This window comes from Neofelis nebulosa, chromosome 8 (genome assembly GCF_028018385.1).
Source record: "Neofelis nebulosa isolate mNeoNeb1 chromosome 8, mNeoNeb1.pri, whole genome shotgun sequence".
Taxonomy (NCBI): domain Eukaryota; kingdom Metazoa; phylum Chordata; class Mammalia; order Carnivora; family Felidae; genus Neofelis; species Neofelis nebulosa.
Genome location: NC_080789.1, coordinates 38238688 through 38254881, shown reverse-complemented (window position 1 = coordinate 38254881; position 16194 = coordinate 38238688). Strand labels below are relative to the sequence as shown.

Below are 16194 nucleotides of genomic sequence, written 5' to 3'. Positions count from 1 at the left end.
AATCAACAGTAAGCACAACCATTTATTAAACACTTGCTATTTTATAATAATTGTGCTAAAATTGTAAAATATATCACTTAGGGTCGCCTGGGTGACTCAGTCGGTTAAGCGTCCGACTTCGGCTCAGGTCATGATCTCAGTTTGTGGGTTCCAGCCTCACATCGGGTTCTGTGCTGCACAGCTCAGAGCCTGGAACCTGCTTCACATTGTGTCTCCCTCTCTCTCTGCTCCTCCTGCATTCATGCTCTGTCTCTCTCTGTCTCTCAAAAATAAAAATAAAAGTTAAAAAAATTTTTTTAAATATCACTTACGTTAATCTTTACCAACATTAGTATAAGGTCCTTTTTGCGAGCATGGGAGAAAGTCATTTCTCTTTAGTCCAGGGTCACATGCTCTCCTGGTGTGCCTTCTGTCTGTTTGTCTCCTGAAGACTTTACAAGCACTTCTGCATCTTCTGTCCCTTAGAAGTAAGTTCAAATTCCTCAAAGCTTGATACTGACCCTGTTACAGACCTATGCCCTTGCTCTCCAGTGTAGCATAGTGAGCTGAAGGCCTCAAGAATAAACCAGCCTGAGCCTCGATCACTTTATTTAGCCTCTTAAGGCTCCAATTCCCACATCTTCAAAATACTAATAGCATCTGCCTCAAAGGCTCATTTTGACGACTAACTGGAATGAAATAAGAAGAGATCTATGCGTGGGGCACCTGGGTGGCTCAGTTCATTGGGCGACTGACTTCAGCTCAGGTCATGATCTCGCAGATAGTGAGTTCGAGCCCCGCATCGGGCTCTGTGCTGACAGCTCAGAGCCTATAGCCTGCTTCAGATTCTGTGTCTACCCCCCCCACACCCCTCCCCTGCTCACACTCTGTGTCTGTCTCTCAATAATAAATAAACATTAAAAAAAAAAGACGAGATCTACGCGCAACGCCTGGCTGTGTAGTAGTCTATGTAATGTGATGCAGTGTAATGTAGTAAATGCTCAATGTGTGAGCTATTATTATAACCCTTAAATTATGTATCATAAGTCATCTGCTTAATGTCCATCTTCCCTAGACTGCAAGCTCTACCTCTAGCCCTTGACTTGCTACCAGGCACAAAGTAGACTCTCATTCACTCCTCTTTGAATGACTAAGTGAAGGAAGAATCAAAGGACTGTATCCCCACACAAAGTGAATGTCATCCCTGCATTAAGAATGAGAGAACTGGGGCGCCTGGGTGGCTCAGTCGGTTGAGCGTCCGACTTCAGCTCAGGTCACGATCTCATGGTTCGTGAGTTCGAGCCCCGCGTCAGGCTCTGGGCTGATGACTCAGAGCCTGGAGCCTGCTTCCGATTCTGTGTCTCCCTCTCTCTCTGCCCCTCCCCCATTCATGCTCTGTCTCTCTCTGTCTCAAAAATAAATAAACATTAAAAAAAAAAAAAAAAAAGAATGAGAGAACTAAGATGTGGAGAGAATAAACAATATTTTAAGTGTCCACAGATAGTAAGTGGCAGAATTGCAATTCAAATCTCTATGTGTCTGAAACTGAAGCTTGTGCACTTCCCAGTTATTGCACTGGGGGAAATGCATGCCCTGGGGAGAAGAGGCGGGGAATAATCAATCAGTATTGAGCACTTGTACGGACCTGGAAGTTCTAAGCACTTGCATATGTTTTCCCAGTTCGTTTTTATAACAATCTCAGGAGGTAAAGAAATACTATTTTCAATTTTACAGGTGAAAACTCAAATACAGAGAAGGTAGCAACAGGCCAAGTTTACATACCAAGAAGGAGGCAAGGATAAGTAGAATTTGAACCCAGGCATCTGGACCAGAGCTCACACCTCTGAGGGGCACACGTATGTTTCTCAGCATTTTGTGATGCCTAACAATTAAATAGCCCTAAAAAGGAGTTAAAAAGTCGTTTTCGGTTGTATTTTCCCCAGTCAACTATTTAATACATATTTGTTTGATATCTGCATATAAATCAAATCAAACATAAACAATGAACATCTACATAAACTCAAATCCCTGTCTTAAGCTATTACTGAATCTTAAAGTCATTCTGTAGCTTTTCCAGTTTGTCATTCAACTTTTGTCTGTACTTTTCCAACAATCCAGTAAAAGGATTTTCACTGATTCCTGGAAGGCACTCATTTGAATTTTGAGCAGAATAGGTGTAGGGAATTTTTTCTTGAATAAAAAGCTATCATCTTGTGCCATCAGCTCATTTACCTAATCTTATCCCCCCACAAAACTATGCAACATGTGAAGACAAACCAGTGATTTATTTAATACACTGTGATAGGCAACGGGTACACAAAGATAGATGTAAATAACTTATGTTGTTAGGGTGACAGCAGTGTAAAAGAAAAAGAAAAGTTAATCCTGTGTGGTAAGTACTCCAATAGAATTATGAAGAAAAGTGTCATTTAAGCATCAAGAAAGAAGTGATCTGGGGAGAGGAAGTCGGCAAATGAGGAAACTTTTGGTTTCAACCTCCAGGCACTTCCAAATGCATCTTGCTTCTAGAGAATACCAAAATAAATAATTTCTACCTTTTAGTATAGCCTGAAGACAAGAAATATCTTCTGTCTATGCCCCTTGGCAGTAGGGTGGGAGTACAGAACTTCCAGGACTCAAGGAAGAAATAATTATCATTGTCGAGTGGTTCCTAGGATGACCTGTTCTAACTACTTCATACATATTAACTCATTTAAAGCCAACATTTCATGGAGTTAGTGCTATTTTTGTCATTTGCCATTTTACAGATAAGACAATGGAGATTCAAAGCAGTCTAGCAACCTTGGAAGTTTGCAGAGCTAGTAAACAGAAAAGCAGGGCTTCAAAATCAGGCAGGCGGGCTGTGGAATGCATCTTTGCCATTTGAAACCACACCTAACTCCAGCCCAGGACTGAGTCATGATGACATGGCCCGTCTGTGGTTTTCAAAGTAACTGAGTGGAGTCTAGTGGGGCAGTATTCACTGGACAGTATAACCAAGAGCAATAAATAGTCAAGGCTGGCTCCTCTTATCCCAGTGGAATGAATGAATGAATGAATGAATGAATGGAGGCTATATTCACTGTCCCTATATTTTTCTCTTATATTGTAACCTGCTATTCCAGCTAGGTATAATTTTAGAATATTGACAGGGTTTCTCAAATAATTTGCTATTCCTCCTAGTTCTATGTCACCTACATAAATCTTCTAGGGACTCTCCTCCAAAATATCAGTAACAATGTCGAATAGGACAGTGAAGCAAACTGCCTTGTAGTAGTGTTTCAACCACTAGAAATCCAAAAGTGCAATCATCCACTTGACGTATTTCTACATTTTCCACCAGGCTTCTATAAAAGTTGTGATGTCATGGGTGTCATGAGGATGGTAGGGCCATAGCACACACCTGAAATTCGACAAGATCTATTCTTAGTGATCCCATGTAGGCTCTGTGGGATCACCACTTTCTTTTATAAGTGCCAATATCCCATTCTTTTATTAATATCATTAGAGTTTTTTTTTCTTTTTTTGCCAGAAAGCAAAAACAAGTAGATTGAACGGTAGTCTCCTAAGACACTTTTCTCAACTTTTTGGAACGCAGGATATTTGTCCATCAGCAATTACTGCTCTTCCCCAATTTTTCTCCAAGATCTCTTTCAGGAGTCTCTCAGCCATATTCCCCACCTCTCTTATTATTATTAAATAGATTCAGCTGTGATTTAATGGTTTTCTTCCCCATATAAATTGGGGGCTTAACTTGTACTGTCACTTTGGATTCCCATTATTCTATCCTTTTTTGATTACAGATAATTCTTTGGTAGGAAAAAAACCCACAGATTTTATACTGAAATATCAGAACTATCACCACACTGAGCAAGTAAACAAAAATAGCAGAACTGGCTGGACTTGAAATAGCCACATTACTTCTGTGGGAAATTACCATCAGTTTAAAAAAGAAGCTATAGTTTTCTGTCCAATACAGATAACTATCCGAGTATAACTTCAAAATAAGTTTCAATTCAACATAACTTTTTTGCAAGTAATCCTTGGGCATATTTATATTTTATAAGACCAGTCTTCAAATTCAGCTAGCACATAACGGTGGTAAAATTCAATCATAAAACAACTTGTCTATCACTTAAACCATTAGTAAATCATTGATGTAATCAATATGACTTTTAAAATGTGTGCTCACTTGCCAACACAGAGTGATTTCAAACTAAATCCATTTTAACTGCTTTATCAAGACACAGCTTTCTCATTCATCCATTTGTAATTTTTAAAAAAAGGATGAGGCAGTGTAGCTTGTGTGTGTTTGTGTGTGTGTGTAGAGGAAATTCTGCTAGACCTCTCCCCCTCACACTCACACACACACACACACACTTTTTTTTTTTTTGGATGGGGGTTGCTTTTCAGTTGTATTTTGGCCTTAGTTTATGTGGTTCAAATAACAAGTTAAAATAGTGGGTGGAGGTGAGCAATGGAAGTAGGCTATGATATCAATACCATCACTTCACATCCTTTCTTGGCCGGGGAAAGCTGTCGCTCTTAGGAGTTTGTTACACATAAGCACAGAAACAAAGTGATAAAGTAAGGTAGTCATCCCTTTCATATTATTATAGGTTGGAAGGCTTTGTTTTTTAAGCGCTAAAAATGTGTCCATGATAACGAGTCCAGCTAGGTCAATTGCATTCCATCATTCAATCAACAAATATTAAGGGTGTGCCAACTATGTGCCAGACAATGTGTTGGGCTCTACATAAACAAATCCAGCATGGTCTCTGATCTGACGAAGACTGTATCCTAATCGACAGATGTCAAGACTAAGAAAAGAACTCTCTATTGGCTTTGCACTTAGAATTGCATCCCTAAGATCCAGTATACATTTGATGCTACTCTCTCAATGTTTCCTTTTCTTTACTAATAGTTAAGTCCTAGTTGTGATCCCTGATAGTTCTGTAACTATATAGTGCAGAATGAAAGACTCAAACATTGATTTGCCAAAAAAAAAGTTCAGTGAAAGTATTTTTTTTAATGGGTAGTGAAGCTCACAGAAAACGTGAGAAATCAAGCAAGCACTTAATGTTTGTAGACTAAAACATTCTGGCAGCTGCTGTGGGAAGGTTTTAGGACAAGAGCCGTATATAGTCAACCCCTCTTCTTTTTTTCTCCACAATCATGATCACTGGGGTATACATCTTTAAAGCAACAGAAAAAATAACTTACTTTTTTAAATTTTTATTTACTTATTTTGAGAGAGAAATAGAACAAGGGTGGGGGGGGAGGCACAGAGAGAAAGGAGAGAGAGAATCCCAAGCAGGCTCCACACTGTCAGTGCAGAGCCTGACACAGGACTCAAACTCAAGAACTGTGGAACCGTGAAATCATCACTTGAGTTGAAATCTAGAGTCAGATGCTTAACCCACTGAGCCACTCAGGCACCCTGAACTAATTTAATTTTTATTTTCCTTTCTTAATCTCTCCTCATGTTAAAAAAAATAGTAAGGAGAGAGAAAACGGGCAAGTCCCTTTGGACTGTGAGCAAAAGCAATTTTCAGGCAAATATAGATTTTATAAAAACTGGTGAATACAGTCGATTAGAAAGCTATATGCTGCCCAAGGCTTGAATTGGGAGATATATAAAGTAATAAGCTCTGCATGCCTTGAAAAGTGAAAAGAAAAGAAAGAAAAATTTTAATGTATCACAAATTCCATGAAAAGTGTGGTGCCCGTGGGATTTTCATTTGTGTTCAATTTCGGGTTTTTTTCCCCCATAAGGTTGAAACCCACAAAATATAAGCTCTTGGTTTTAGGTTTTATATTAGAATTTCTGAAGGACTAAAAGTTTTATTTTTTTAAAAGGGAAAACACATCAAGATTTGTTTAATCAGTATCTTAGATTAAAATTCTTTTTAGAAGCCAGGAATCAAGATTTCCATTTATACTTTTGTGACTTAACCAAGTTGTATTTAACTCACAGAAAAAAGTTCGATGACTGACAACATTTTATTTTACATAGGCACCTAATACAGATTATAAACTATCGATTGTGTCATTAACAAAGTCTCAAATATTTAAAATTAGATAATTTTAATTACTCCTAGCAATTGCTTTATTTATCCCTATTTCTCCAAGACCTGGTTTTGTATTACTTGTTTATGAATGATGATTTAAAAAAAAAATCTCCCTCTGATTAAAGTTAGAGGGAGAAGTTACACAGACGTGAAATTTTGAAGAATTCTGTTGTATTTCCTTTTCCAACCTTGAGATGGAGAGTGAAGGAGAGTTTGAACTACTATATTTAAGAAAGTACCTAAATCCATGGAGTCTTGAATGTAGTGAAGTATTCCTGTGTTGTTACAAAAGTGTTAAGTATTGTAGATTGCATCCTGCTTTGTTCTCCTGAGTTTAGCTGAAGGTCATTCCTGGTTTTAGAGATTATAATGGGGCAAACTAACCTCTGGTGTAGGGAAGAATTGCTATAAACATCTAAACTCTGGCAGAAAAGACTCCACACTAATCTCCTTATCAGCCTCTCCTCTTTGCCATAAGGGTAAGTTATAGGCACTACTTCCTATATCACTAATATAAAATACTAGACTAAAAGCAACTATATCTCATATTACGACCACTTGGGTTCGACATGTAGATTTACGCATAGTGACATGTAAATTACAGTGTTTGGTATGCCTTTGAAAGTTTAATTATATGATATTTTAGCCTAGTAATAAGAAGCAAAAGCTGATCTATAGATTTCTCTTAGTATACTTGAAACCATATTCCTATCCTAGGATGAATACCTAGAGTGCTATTACTTCTTGGTAATTTTTCTTTTTGATTATATGTTTGGTTATAGATGTATTAATGGGATGGTAGTCAAGATATACACGTACTAGTTGCTTTTAGGGTCTTCTTCCCTTTATCCAGAATTATCCAGAATGCTGTTCCTAAGAATCTTATTAATATATCAGAACTCAGTTTAAATTTTCCTTTCTCATGGAGCTTACCTTGACCAGCACAATCTAAATAAATAGGTCCTCCCCCATTAGTCTCCATCCTTTTGTCATTTCCATTGTCTTCATAGAACTTCATACTTTAAACCCCAATCTAAAATCCTAATCATAAAATACATCATCTGACCCCTGGCCACCAACTTCACACATTCATTTTCCACCAGTCTTCCCTGTGCTCCCATTTTCATGTTGACTTCCTTGTTTTCCCAGATTGCACACGTGACCTCCTTCTCCAGAGTGCATTCCCCGAGACATCTGCAAAGTTTGCTTCATTTCCTTTGGATCTTTTCTCAAGCATCATCCATTTAGGAAGGAGGACCTTTCTTGACTATCATATGCACAACAGCAGCCCCTGCCACTGTCCCTGACCCAGTCTTATTTTTTCTTCCTGGCACTTACAGTTTTATGTGTATATGTTCTGTGAGTGACTCACTCATTAGTGTATAAACTCCATTAGACTTTATCTCTTATGCTCATTAGCCACAAACCTGAAAACAGTGCTTTCCATAAGGCTGACACTTAATACTTATTTGCTGAATTAATTAATTAATCCCTTATTTATTATCTATTACCCCCACTATGCTCTTAAGGACCAGGAAAGCAGAAACTTTGTTTCTGGCATTTCTATAGTATATTATTATCATATATATATATATATATATATATATATATATATATACACATATATGATACATACATTCAAGGAATGAATATTTATTGAATGAGTAAATTGTGTATGTGTGTGTGCGTGTGTATGTGTGTATATTAATCTCTCTCCCCCCATGGGCTCTAATTGCCACAGAGACTAGAATTATGTCTGTTTAGCTTACCGCTGTATTAACCAATTCCACAGTAGGGTCTGGCTTATACCAGGCACTCAATGGGTTAGTGAAGAATCCAAAGTACTGGGCAGAGTGAACAGGAGACTACTCTGGCTCATAGCCACCCAGAGGCCTACACAGGGTTAATCTGAGGTCTTAATGACAGGTGGAAAAGAGTTTGGAATATGCACAGGTGGTGAAAACCTTAAGTAACTCTGTTCATCCTTTCCAGGGCCCAGTCTGATCTTGGCAAAGGCTTCCTTCCCAAATAAGATCCAAGAAGCTAGTGCAGACTTCTGAGCGTCTTGCTTTCAGATAGTATCTTTTAAATTCTGGGAGGAGTAAATCTTAATTTCAATCATAGGTTTGATTTCTTTAATTAAAACCTTTGCCCTAAGATTCCAGATAAATCAGTTTATTGTGCCAAAGGGCATCAAACAAGAAAATCTAAATTTTAGCATAAAATGTCCCACTCACTAGTAGAGTAACCTTGAAAATACTTATCATTGCTTCTTCAATATTTTTCACTTGAAAAGGAAAGATGCTAGAAAAAAATCAAACTATGGATTCATGCTTTAGGTTTGCTGAGATGCCCTTGGAAGGTCTGGTCAAGCATCTTCTTTCCTTCTTCTCCTTTGCCCACCTGCCTCAACCCCTCTTGGTTATTAATCATAACTTTGGTGAGCTACGGTTACTGATTGGAATCCAACAAGCACACAACGGAAAAGAAAGGTTAAGAATCATTGGCCTGTGTTCTTCCTGCCATCTTTCCCAGGGCCAAAATATTGCGAATCTATGAACTGTACCTTGGTTCACTACTAAGTCCCTATCTTTTAACATTGCTTAAATCTCTGCAGTCCTTAGTTCACTTACACTAACTTACATTAATTTTTGATCTACTGTGCATCAGAAACTATGACAGGCACAGAGAATACCAAGATGATTTTAGAAATGGTCTCTTCCCTCAAGGAGCACCATTCAGTAAGGAGACAGATACATCATCAGCATGTGAGAAATGCTTTGATAGGGCCAAATCAGTGAGTGACCTCCAAGCACATCAAAGGGCACCACAACAACCTGGGAGAGGGAGTAATCTGGAAAACCTTGCAGTAGATGACCAGACACTGAGTTCTAATTGCAACTAATCGAATTATAGACTGTTAAAGCTGCACAGTGTCAGAATCATCTCATCTAAATTTCTTATGGAGCAAAAAAACAAAACAAACAAACAACCCCTCTGCTCCCCCCAAAAGAACTGATGCCCAAAGATGCTAACCAAACCATCCAATGTAAGTATGACAGTTATAACTAGATGGGACCAACGTGCATATTATTATGCTGCCTTTTTAAAAAGACTTTGGGTTTTTTTGTAGGAACATTTTCAGAACCCCTTCTTTCATTGGTTTAATGATGCTATTAATCAATTAATTAATCACATTTTAATAAGGTATGGGAAAAATATTTGACTTCATGCACAGCAATGATGTCAATAACCCATCATCCATTAATTACATACTTTGCAGTTAGCTTCTGGTTAATTTATTCAGTTACATCCACAGCCTCATTTTGCCTCTTGAGCTACTTACTAAACGGACCTAACCACACTGGAAAGGACAGGTACTGTCTGGCTGTGAACAAGAACAAACTTTAAGAATAGATCTAGGTCTGACTGCAGTTCTTCTCCACAACTGAGTAAGGAATCTAAGGGTCAGGATAAAATCCAAAAAGTGGAATATTTTCAGTGGTAGCAATATGTAAAATTGCCCAGGTATGCAGTTTTCTTGGAGTTTGTTTTTTTCTCCCAATGTAGTCGTTTTACTTGGGATGTTTAAAGACTGATTTAGTAATGGGACAATATAAGAGCCCATTACATTAAAACAGAAATTCATGGGAAATCTATAATTTCTAATAGCTCGCCATCTGTTCGGCTCTTAGTGGCAATGGATTTATCCTGCTTAGTATAGATGATGATACTGGGGTGCATTCATGGATTATAGAGTGTATTTCTGAGCTCTTTAAGTACTGTTATTAATTTACGAACTTGCAAATCAACATTTCCCAACACAAAATCAATTATTACTTTTTTTTTTTTTTTGGCTAATTTTTCAACTCTTACCCCAAGTAAGGTTGCTATGGGCACCACATAATATCTGTTCTGGCGCCAACAGATTGCGTTAAAGTCATCCACAGTCTCTCCAAATTAAAGCCCTACTGAGTTCACCGGCTTTGCACTGTACTCGCAGCAGGATGCTCTTTTGCTTTGCTCCACAGTCCAGTTTAATCTGCTAGAAGAATATTTTTAGAGGCACATCGGACTAAATCATCTTCGACTGAGCACACCATCTCCAAATGGCCGCCCAGGGTCCTAAATCCGGCCGCTGCGGACCGGGACGAGCAGGTGTCCTCCGCTGCGGCGGCGTCGTGGGACTCCAGCGCCAACATAACTAGACGTCGGAAGCCAGAAAGGAAACCTGAACACACAGGCACAGGTATAACCTCGCACGCGCGCTCCAGAGAGGCCCCCAGCGCAGCGGAGCCTTTTAGCCTTAGGCTTGGCAAGGCTCTGGGGGGGAAGCAAACACTGCTTCCCCATTCAAGTCAGAGAGCAGGGCGCAGAGGGTCGCGGGTCAGAAGTTGAATTTCAACCCAGCCTGCGCAGCGTCCCGGCTCCTTCCGCAGCCCCGGCATCGCGCTGGCGCCCGGGCTGGGAGAGAAACCAGGCTGGCTGGGGCAGGAGAAACTGAGTTGCCACCACCCGAGAGCTGCGGGTGGCGGGGGCAGAGGAGACCCCGGCCACCTTCGGAGCACGAAGCCGAGCAGAGTCGGGCTCCGCTGCAGCGACGCTGCGCCCCTAGCCTGGCCACTGCTGCCCGCGCCCCGCGTTGCCCTTTCGGCCGAGGGCGACTCCCCGCCGCCGCAGCCCGGCCGCCGTGCGCCCCGGCACAGGCCACCCCGGGTGCGCCTCCTCCGCCCCCGGGCGGTCGCCTGAGCACCCGCAGCCGGACAGACCTTCGTCCTCCCCGGCGCCCGGACAAACTTCCTCCCTCCTGGACCCCCCCCTCCCCTTCCACCCCCCCCCCCCCCCACGGGCCGCGCTGGCTGGCAGGCGGCTCTCTCTCCAGGCTTCCCTGGTCTGCGGCTGCAGGCGCCCTCGCCCGGCACGGCGAGCTTCCTCCCTGCCCCTCTCCAGCCCCGAGCCCGGGCGCCTACCGGTCCCTGCGCCTCAGCTCCAACAAAGCCGGCGGCCCCTAGGCGACCCGGCGAGGGGCTGGGAGTGGCGGCGGGGGCGCCAGAGCCCGACGAAGGCATCCCTCGGCCGGGCGAGTGCAGCGTGCGGGGGCAGTGGGGACGTGGCGGGCAGAGAAAGGGGAAGAAAGTGTCCTGCTCCTGGCGCGAACGCCTTCTACGCTCGTTTTCGCTCGTTTTCGCCCGCCCCGCTGCCCCTGCTCGAGCGCGTCCGGCTGTCCCGGTGGGAGTTGGCAGGGGCAGAGGGGCAGGCAGAGGGGACGCAGTGGGCTGGCGGGCGAGCCGCTCCCTTACCTCTGTCCAGAGTGAGCGGCTGGACCACTGTCAATGTCGCCATGTCTGCCGTGGGAGCCGAAGTGACGCTCGGCTTCAGCATCAGCAACCGCTTGTAGTGAGAAAAAGAGGAGGAGATTGGGGGCGGGGGTGGAGAGGGAAGACGGAAAGGAGGGGGAGGCGGGGGGAAGGAGGGAAGGTGGTGGTGGTGGAGGAGAAGAAAGCTTGGGTGGGTTGGCAGCCAGATGGAGACGCAACTGTTCCGCGGCGGGCGGACCTTCAGTTGCGGCGTGAAGCTGAGCAGGTATCGGAAGTCGGCTGCATCGCGGGCTCCGGGCAGGAAGGCTCTGCCCTGGAACTTTGCTATGCCACCCCAACGAGCGCCGGATGGGTGCAGCCGGTGTGGTGTTCGCTTTCAACTTTCCACTCAAATAAAAATGGTCAGAGTGTAGGTGTGCCGGGGGGGGGGGGGGGGGGGGAGGCGGAGTGAAAGGGGATGGGGAGGAGAGGGAGGGAGATGGAGAGATGGATTTTTTTTTTTTTTTTTTCAGATTCGGAGAATTTGTCAATCCGGTAATCCCATCCCTTAGAGACAAAATGCTTCTAGTTCAGAAATGTTGGGATTTCATTATAGTTGCTGTTAATTTCTGTTAAAGTACCCCCCCCCCGTTTGGAATGTTGATTTGTAACAGTATATAAGACAACTGACTTAAGGCCAGGGTTTCATCATTAGGTCTCCATTAAGGACCTGAGTGTATTGCCTAGAAAATTACTTACTTTAAACACAAACTTCTTAAAAATGATTTTGAATCAAAAAACACAAAGGGAAATTTCTACCACTCGGTTTGAAGAACATGTACCAGGTACCTAGCAGTTTGTCGGGTTAATTTATAGTCAGTCAGTGGTTACTGAGAGTTGCCACTTACTGATTAATTAGCATGTGTGACAGGAAATTAGCTAGGAGTGTTCCATGCCCTGTGCCATGGTCTGACTTGGGGGTTCAGGACAGTTCCTGCCTTCATGTAGCCTGTGGTCTAGGGGGAGATGATGCTATTAAAAGGGTCATTTTAGAGTCAGTTGATCAAGATTCCATGACTAGAACCTTCAAATACTGACTGTGACCCCTTCACCCCAACAGACTGTTTTCACTATCCTGCCACTCTCGGGACTTTCATTTTCTGATCAAGAAAATAAGGAGCATATAGAAATCTTATATAAGCAGAATGGTGATGACTGTGGGTTCAGGATTGAAAATGACAAGGCTGTCTCCATCCCCTTCCCTATGACAAAGCAGAATTGTTTTGGCTAGCAATCTACTCTTAGAGGCAGACACTGTTTTATAGCAAAATATTTGCATATTATCTACTTCATTGTCTTCGGATTATAGAAACCACTGGTTTCTGAAGATCTTTTCTATCCCATTTTCTACATTTAAAAAAAAAAAAAGCAAGATTTCACCAATGATTCAAACAAGTCAAAGATGACTGGCCACACACCAAATAGATCCTAAAGACATACTTAAAATAGTAGTTCAAAATGCCTGTGTTTTCACTTAGTGTTTAAAAAAGAACCCTGATCTTGAAATTCAAGTCTTAGTTATGTGCTCTTCAGAAATCATGTAATCTCTCACTGATCCCCTTCCCTCATCTGTCAAACAAAGGAATTAATAACCTTCCATTTCACTGAGATTCTGTAAAATGAGAGAAGTAATTCTACCCTGCAATCAAACTGAGTTTTGTGAAGGTCTGATGATACTCTGCATGTGAGCATGCTTTGGAAACAGTAAAGTATATATACATTTACTCATACAACAAACATACATCCCACATGAACTGTCCAGCAAGCACTATGCTGGGTGCTGGCCACGCAGAGATTAAAGAGAGTTGGCCCTCTCCCTGGACAGTGCTCAGTGCAAGTTGGGAGACAAAAAATGAGCAAGAGTGCTCCAAGCAGCATAGAAAGGACAGGACGAAGCAACAACTATGGTTATCATTATTCACATCCCTTAAATCAAACAACAGAGAAAAGTTTAATTGTGCACAATAAACAGTAGAGTATGTTCTGTGGATTTGCACAAATATCCAACCTCATTCAATAATTGAAGATGAAAAGAACATACAAATCTCTTGGTCACTGATGTAGCTCTTTTAACAACATAGTTTATTATGAATATGCATTTGAGTGGCTTGATTCATAAGTCTAAAAGCCATAATTGTACCAATTTCCACACAAATCCCAGATTGTAAGGTCTATAAAATTAGGTTTTTTGTCTTTTTGTTTTCTGATATATCCCCAGCACGAAACATTTTATAACGTGTTTCTGTACTTATAACTTGAGCTCCCTAATTGAAAATTTGCTCTATCATTCTCTATGTTGACCCTGTAGGGCTTTTGTAAGGATTAAAAGAAAAAGTAAGAGAAAGCACAAATCACCATACATTCATTAGTTATTATTTCCAGTAGGGACAAGTTCAGTGTCTTAGCTTATGTGTATGTAGGTGTAGAAAATTAACAGCAAACACTGCATTATCTGTTAAGATTTATTTTTTATAGAATATGAATAACTATCTCCAATAGTACTTGTGAGTGTCTGCTTAAGACATGCAGACACATAGCAAAAGTTCCTTATCCTCTTCTTTTGCTCCAGTAGATGTGATCATACTTAGGTCTCATGAATAATTGCCTGGATCACTACTATACTAACCATAGCATTTCATCAAGGTCAATATATTTGATCTATTCATATGTTTTTTGCTTTGTTGATTGTGTATTAATCAGGGAATTGTAAAACACCTGTAATTACACTTGTACCTTAGCTATTGGGTTACACAATCACTACAGTCTTTCATTAAATCATGTATAGTATATGTGTGGTAACTATGTTTTCAGTGGAATTCATTAATTCAATAAATGATTATTGAGCACTTACTATATGCTAGGCTTAGTGCCAGGTTGGTTTCTCTCCTCTTTTTAGTCCAAAAAAGTAGGCATTGTTATCCCATTTTATAGATAAATAAACTGAGGGCAGAGGGGTTAAGCACCTTGCTTAAGAATAGTAGCACCGAGGTTCAAGAGCCCCTGTGCTTTCTGCTAAGAAATATTACACCTCATTTTGTATTACTGGAGATTTAGGGAATTCAGCCTTTTATATTATATTTGCAATTATGTAATATGTATAATATATATGTAATTTATATATATGTAACATATATATATGTAATGTATGTATAAAATATCTCTTCTCTCTTTTTGTTATGCTTGAGTTAACCTCAAAGAGAGGAATGCATGGAAGAAATTTAGGTCAAAGGAGAAAAGAATTGTGATCCTGAATCCATTCTATATCCATATAGATTAATATTAAAATGACTACCTACTTTGAAATATAAAATCTGTTTTTTCTAAAAAAGTATTTCAAACCTATGTTAAGGTCTGTTTCACTTAATTGAATCTTTTTGAATTATATGACAAAACCAAGTGAGTGTTTGCATGAAGAATTAGTATACCAAGAAAATGAGTTTAGTTAGATTATAAATGGAGTATAATAAACACAGTTTCATATGAGGAAAATAGCACCTTGAAACTGGAGTTCTTTCAACCTTAGGTGTTAGAAATTATTTTTGACTTATTCAAGATATCACATTATCTTCCTTGATTCTCACAGCTTTGTCAAAATAACACTAGATTAAGATGAAGTGCCAAACTATACTTTGGAATGTAAATGTTTGTGTTTTTTTAGTCATAAATATATAATCCTACTAAATTTATTTAATCCTTGGATCTGTTTTGATTATTACTTTGTTCATTTAACAAATGTTTAATGCACGTGCTATATACTAGGCACTGTTCTAGGCACTGGGATATTGCAGTAAACAATTATTCTCACTTGGTTTATATTCTGCAGGAGAGAGAAAGACAATAAACAGAGTAATAAACAAACATGAAAGAGATCAATTAGTGACTAAGTGCTGTGCAAAGAATGAATGATTTGATGACTGAACTCGGTCTAGAATAACATTAGGTTTACAAAAGACAGTGATAGGGAGAAGGGCATTCCCAGAAGCAGGAGAGCAAAACCACGGATGGGAGAACAGACATGGTGTATATTTGGGGGGAAAAAAGCTATTTAATCTGGAGTAAAAGAAAAACCTAAAGAGGGCCTTTGACAGTCAGGTTGTGAAAGATAATCTAATTAACAGAAATGTAATGAACCTTTTTATGAACTACTTTGTGTCCGTCATACAATGAAATGTACCAATACAATGCAGGTAAGAAAAAACATTGTATGGTAGCATCTACATTAAAAATCACTCGCATCAGAATGAAATGAAGGATTACTAATTCAGAGCTGGATGTTACAAAATTAAAGATGAAATAAAAATACAAAAAGTCAATTCTAATTATTTTTTATTTCTTTCCAAAAAAAACGAAGAAAGACTTTGAGAGACAGAAATCTGAAATATGAATAATTTTTCCTCAGTAGTATGGTCTTATTTGCATTTTTTTACATTACCAGTTATCCTGCAAATCATAAGTATAATAATTAACTTGTACTCTGATTCTGCCACAGGCAATGGCACATATAATAAGTCCAAAGTCTTTCTGGTACTAGGGTATTTTATTTATGCCTATTTAACTCATTGAATATAACGATGTTTTTGTTTCATTTTGAAATGAACATTTTTCTGTTTTCACAATTGCAAATTGTGACTGATCTTTTTATAATAAAATTTAAATTCAAAGCTCACAAGTTTCTTCTTTTTTTCTTTATGCATCCCAACCTCATATATACACCACTGAGAAAGCCTAAGAGATTTAAGAGAAGCAAGATAAAATGATTTTTACAAGGGATACTGGACTTATCTCTT

At 40.1% G+C, this 16194-nt stretch overlaps 1 protein-coding gene across 1 annotated transcript in view; it reads right to left on the bottom strand.

Moving 5' to 3' along the window:
- The window catches only part of LIN7A (lin-7 homolog A, crumbs cell polarity complex component), a 128542-nt gene extending 116759 nt beyond the window's left edge, over positions 1-11783 (bottom strand). The window contains exon 1 of the mRNA XM_058741920.1: positions 11351-11783. Within this exon, the coding sequence (XP_058597903.1) occupies positions 11351-11432 (82 nt within the window). The 5' untranslated portion in view covers positions 11433-11783. The remainder of the gene's footprint in view (positions 1-11350) is intronic.
- Between the last annotated feature and the right edge of the window lie 4411 nt (positions 11784-16194).